A 6,000-nucleotide genomic window follows, 5' to 3' on the forward strand; every position below is an offset into this window, starting at 1 on the left:
CCAAATCCCATCTTCTCAGCCAATATTCACTCCCGTCGCTACCATTCTCCATCTTTTCATTAATCATCCAATACATAGTTTAATATTGCTTCTCCATCTCTAAAATTACGGCACTAAGGCAATTCCATATTCTGAAGTTCACTTTCAATATTGTCTATTCATATTGTTTTGTATTCTGAAAATTAGGTGTTTAAGACTTTGAGCTTTATATTATATATATATTCTAGTTCTAGATATAGAATAACATTTATTTTGTTTGTTTGTGATTGTCATATTGAGCATTTTATTTAATTATATAATGTTGTAAAAACGAAAGATTAAGAGATCATGTTGGAAATCATACAAGTGATCATAATAGGTGTACATTAGCATGTCAGGATCTGATGAATCAAGCTCAGCACATTGAAGCCTCTCTATTAAAGCAGTCAACACAATCGAAGCTTGATTATCGCTGCAGATTAAATGCAACGACTGTTTCCCTTCGTTATCTTATGCAGCGATTCCAGAAGATGAAGAATAGAAGAGAAACGTTATGATATGTTTGGTTTTGACTTTAATATCTAAACATTATTATTTAATTTTATATTTTTCTAATTTTATTACAAATTATTTTTGGACCCCCATTGAAATATCATGCGTCCACCTCTGATCAGAACCATCCAATCTATGAATGCAAGGGCTGAAATTTACTTTGAACTTTGACAGAATTTCACTTATGTACCATAGTGCACCCTTATTTACAATTACCATATATGCTCCCTATATATTATATGTATGCAACGTGTACACATTGTACTCATTTAATATGTCAAACAAAAATATTGACAAAATATAAAAGTACAAAATGTATTACGTCATGAATGTCATAGTATCTAGTGAGTTTGTTATATTCTTATCACATTTTTCAACATTACCAAGCACATGAAGTCAAATAATGTATACTCCCTCCGTTCCCAATTAGGAGTCATACTTTGATTGGACACGGGTTTTAAGAAATATAAAGAAAAGTTAGTTGAAAAAGTTAGTAGATTGTGGGACCCATTTTTTATATTAGTTTTATAATAAAATGTGAGTGAATTGAGTTAGTGGAATGTGGAACCTACTTACTATTTATGGTAAAAATGAAGTGTGACTCTTAATTAAGGACGGATTAAAATAAAAAAGTATGACTTTTAATGAGGGACGGAGTACAAAATAATTCAATGAAGTCAAATGTACTACAAAATAATTCAAATGAAGATAACACCAAGTTTAAAACTCCTATATTTTTAATAATAGAAATTGGTCCGTCTTTTAAAAATAGAATTTTTTTTTTAATTTCTTTCTCTTTAACGAGTTGGACACATTTTTACTATACAATTTTTTTTATACCTCTCTTATTTTTATCAATTTTATATTAAAATCAGTATTGTTTCAAATATTTCTATTTCTTGGAGACGAAGAGGCTAATAAACGACGATTTACATCACGGGACGATGACAACTTTGGAAATGGCTTCACTCAAATCAAATTCAACCGTATCTGAATTTTATATATCTAAATGAAATAAGCTAGAAATCGAATAAATCTAAATGCTAATTATATTATAGGCAAGTCCCAATTCACATGTCCCTATCATCACCGAAATAAAAATAGGACTTTTCCTAACTCAACTAAAGATTCCATGAACTCAATATTGTCATTTTCTTCCCTCGTCATTTACAAAGCTCACACAATCAGTGTGCACTGTTCAAACCAAAAATGGACTTCTTCACCTTCTTCCACACACTCTCCGCCATTGTCATATTCATATACGTCTCCAAGATCCTGAACTGGGTATGGTTCACACCAAGAAGCCTCGAGAAACGCCTCCGGCAGCAGGGCTTCACCGGAAACTCTTACCGGATTTTGTTCGGAGACATGAAAGACATGAGACAAATGACCAAAGAAGCCACCTCAAAGCCCATCAGTTTTTCCCATGATTTCTCCAATAGAATCATCCCCATCTTCCATTTTGCTCTCAACAAATATGGTACTGCACTTTGATCTCAATCTTTATCAATTAGTTTATCTGATTGTTAGAAACTTTCGTGTTATTAATTAGTCTTTTGTGATGAGTTTTCGTGTTTGGTACGAATAGGCTTTTGTTCCTGACAGACTAGTTTTTCGGGATTAGTTCACTTATTTGATCACTGGCAAGCTTTTTCTCTTGATAGACTAGTCTATGGTACGAGTTCTCTTGTTTGGTCTGAATAGACTAAAAGACTAGTTTTTTTGGGATTAGTTCACTTATTTGATCATTGGCAAGGTTTTTTTTCTCTTGATAAACTAGTCTATGGTACGAGTTCTCTTGTTTGGTCTGAATAGACTAAAAGACTAGTTTTTTTGGGATTAATTCACTTATTTGATCATTGGCAAGGTTTTTTTTCTCTTGATAAACTAGTCTATGGTACGAGTTCTCTTGTTTGGTCTGAATAGACTAAAAGACTAGTTTTTTTTGGGATTAGTTCACTTATTTGATCATTGGCAAGGTTTTTTTTCTCTTGATAGACTAGTCTATGGTACGAGTTCTCTTGTTTGGTCTGAATAGACTAAAAGACTAGTTTTTTTTTTGGGATTAGTTCACTTATTTGATCCGGCATGCTTTTTCTCCCGATAGATTAGTCTACGGGATGATTTCTTTTGTTTGGTCTGAATAGGCTAGTTTTTTGGGATTAGTTCACTTATTTGATCTGTGGCAAGATTTTTCTCTTGGTGGACTAGTCTTTGGGTTGAATTTATATTCTCTTGTTTGATTCGGAACATTCTGCCTATGAACTTGGTGGCAAGCTTTTTCTCCTAATAGATTTTTGGAATGAATTCTCTTGTTTGATCCGTAACATTTGGCGTATTAAATTGGAGGAAACTTTTTCTCCTCGTGAACTAGTTTTTGGGATGAATTCTTGTTGTTTGATTTGTAAGATTTTGTTTCTAACTTGATGGCGAGCTTTTTCTCCTCATAGACTAGTTTTTAGGATGAATTCTCGTGTTTGATTTGTAACATTCTGCTTATGACTTGGTGGCGAGCTTTTTCTCGTGATGGACTAGTTTTCGGGATGAGTTCTATTGTTTGATCCGAAACATTTTGCTGTTTAACTTGTTGACGAGTTTTTCTCCTGATAGACTAGTCTTTGTGATGAATTCTCTTATTTGATCCGTAACATTTAGCCGACGAACCTGGTGGCTAAATATTGAAACTGCAGGGGAGAAATGCTTTGTATGGTTCGGACCAAATCCTGCAATTGTTGTGATGAACCCGGAACTTGTAAGAGAAGTTCTGTCGAAGAGTATCGTGTTTCAAAAGCTTCCCGGTCGCCCCTTTGTTAGGCTGATGAGTAAAGGGCTAGTAACGCTAGAAACGGATAGATGGGCCAAGCATAGGAGACTCATCAATCCTGCATTTCATGTGAATAAACTCGAGGTAGGATCTTGCCACTTTATGATGAATAATAGGTATATATTGTCGAATACATTCGTTTTCATTCTTGTTCGTTATGATGTAAACAAACAGCATATGGTTCCGTCGTTCTACTTGAGCTGTGATGAGATGTTGAGCAAATGGGATGAGATTGTGGGGAATGGAGGAAGTTGTGAAGTGGATGTGTGGCCTTATCTTCAGAAATTGACGAGCGATGTGATTTCAAGAACTGCGTTCGGGAGTAGCTATTTGGAAGGAAGCAAGATTTTTGAACTACAGCAAGAATTAGCTCAACATATTGCGCTAGCAAATCGATCTGTTTACATCCCGGGATACAGGTACTGTTTCTTCAACCGCTTCTTCTTTTTCCGGATCCTTGTATCTGGCTCACCTACACACTGGAACCTGGCACTGTAATCTGTGCATCGGTTTTCGTTAGTCGTAACTTCTTGATTTCAATACATTTGTGTTATGTTTTTTTGTTCCTCTCTCTGCACAGATTTTTGCCAACAAAAAATAACAAGAGAGTGAAAGAGATCGCGAAGCAAGTGAAATCGTCTCTGCTCGATATAATCAATCGAAGAATCAAGGCAATGGAAGCAGGGGAAGCTAGCAAGGAAGACTTACTTGGATTACTACTCGAATCCAATTCCAAAGAAATCAAACAACATGGAACTAAGCACGGAATGAGCATGGACGAAGTCATCGAAGAGTGCAAACTCTTCTACTTTGCAGGCCATGAGACAACCGCGTCTCTACTTGTCTGGACAATGATTATATTGAGCAAGTACACAGAGTGGCAAACCCGAGCAAGGGACGAGGTTCTGCAAAATTTCAACGAAGGAGAATCTAACTATCAACAACTGAATAACAACCTCAAAATTGTAAGTAATTAATACTCCCTCTTTTCTGGCATGAGATTTTATGCAGTGCTATTTAGTATATTAAGTGAAGAGAGAATACTGTAGAGACTGATATTTCCATTTTAAGAAATGTTATTTTGCAAATGTGTGCAGGTAGGCATGATCCTGCAGGAGGTGCTACGACTCTACCCTCCTGCGTTTATGATCATGCGAAGGACGCACAAAGAAGTCAAGTTAGGGAATGAGACTATACCGGGGGGAGTGCAGCTTATGCTGCCCTTGATTTTATTGCATCACGACCCGAAAATATGGGGCGAGGATGCAAAAGAATTTAATCCGGAGAGGTTTAGCGATGGCGTGCCCAAGGTGGCGCAGGGGGCCGGGGCGCTGGCCTACTTCCCATTCAGTTGGGGCCCAAGGATATGCATCGCGCAGAACTTTGCTATGTTGGAAGCTAAGATAGCGATGGCTATGATTCTGAAGCGTTATTCGTTTGAGCTTTCGCCTTCGTATTCGCATGCGCCTCACCAAGTGGTGACTGTGCAACCTCAACGTGGCGCGCAGTTGATTCTTAACAAACTATAAAGGGTTTGCACAGAGTCGGAAACTTGGATTTCGACTCGGGCTGCTAAGTAGGCCGTTACTCGTTGGCTTGAGCGCTTACTGAATGAATGCAAATAAGATTTGGTATATCGAGTCTTGGACAAGAATAAGAATCTTGAATTATTGAATCGGAATGGAATACATATGGTGAGCTACAACGATCGCTAAAGGGCTTAACATGACGTCGTTTTAGGAATTTTATTTTAAAATAACATGATAAAATTAATTTTATTCCTTATTAAAGGAAAAAAAAAAAAAAACTTTTCTCCTTCATGTTCATTCGCTTCAAACTACAAACCATTTCCATTTAATGAATTCCTTTATATTATGTTATAGATCCGCTACTTACTGAAGCCTCGTGGATTCGAATATTTAATTAATATCTTACCTAAAGCAACCAATTAACTTCAAATGCAGCTTTAGTATGTGATGCATAGATGAATGATCTTGAAAGGAAATATTAACCCAGACTGGACTCTTGGTTAAAAAACTTTGTGATTCTTTACATAGCTTGTTATATTTTGGTCCTAAAAATATGTTTTTTAACCAAGAGTCCAGTCTAGGTTAATTGGTCCAAAAGTAACATTTTTCGTCCAAAAGTAACATTTTTCAATAAACTTAACGATCAAACGTTATTTGACCAAGTTAGTGACTTAGTTATAAATCTAATTAACCAATTAACCTAACTAATTTGATATTAAAATTTTATAAGATATTTTTTATCTATATCAAAATAGGGGCATGTTAGGGTGCCACCACCCCTTAAAATAACACCATACCACCATTTCTAGCCAATCATTTGTACATGTGGACGAATAATAAGCTGCCACGTGGCAAAAAAAAAATCTGAAAAACTCGGCCAGCAATTTGCTGGTCTTTATCCAGCAATTTTTCTTGTCCAACAATATCCGACACACTATACATTAATCTATAGATTGTTGTGTAATGTTTGTTATATTGTTGTGTAGCGTTTATAATATTGATGTATAAGCGGTGTCACGGTGTCACTTCAAGAGGGGTTGTCATTTTAACACAAACCTATCAAAATATATTGATATTCATAAAATATTGTTTTTTGGTTTTTGGTTTTTCATAACA

General features: G+C 35.8%; 1 protein-coding gene across 1 annotated transcript; it reads left to right on the forward strand.

Moving 5' to 3' along the window:
- Positions 1-1,691: 1,691 nt before the first annotated feature.
- LOC125188959 (cytochrome P450 CYP72A219-like) lies at positions 1,692-5,136 on the forward strand. The gene is made up of 5 exons (XM_048086088.2): positions 1,692-2,011; positions 3,222-3,439; positions 3,530-3,774; positions 3,936-4,320; positions 4,453-5,136. The coding sequence occupies exons 1-5, from the start codon at positions 1,741-1,743 to the stop codon at positions 4,882-4,884; spliced, it is 1,551 nt and encodes a 516-aa protein (XP_047942045.1). The 5' UTR covers positions 1,692-1,740; the 3' UTR covers positions 4,885-5,136.
- The last annotated feature ends 864 nt before the right edge of the window (positions 5,137-6,000 follow it).

The sequence above is a fragment of the Salvia hispanica genome, chromosome 5 (assembly GCF_029641045.1).
Source record: "Salvia hispanica isolate PSC_SH4W2 chromosome 5, Shi_PSC_v1, whole genome shotgun sequence".
NCBI classification, from domain to species: Eukaryota; Viridiplantae; Streptophyta; class Magnoliopsida; order Lamiales; family Lamiaceae; genus Salvia; species Salvia hispanica.

What these genes read in the sequence shown, in the direction of transcription:
- LOC125188959 (XM_048086088.2), top strand. Translation starts at nt 1,741, where the DNA reads ATGGACTTCTTCACCTTCTTCCACACACTCTCCGCCATTGTCATATTC. An exon ending in GTTTACATCCCGGGATACAG is followed by an intron (nt 3,775 to 3,935) that starts GTACTGTTTCTT and finishes CTCTCTGCACAG; the next exon opens with ATTTTTGCCAACAAAAAATA. An exon ending in TGAATAACAACCTCAAAATT is followed by an intron (nt 4,321 to 4,452) that starts GTAAGTAATTAA and finishes AAATGTGTGCAG; the next exon opens with GTAGGCATGATCCTGCAGGA.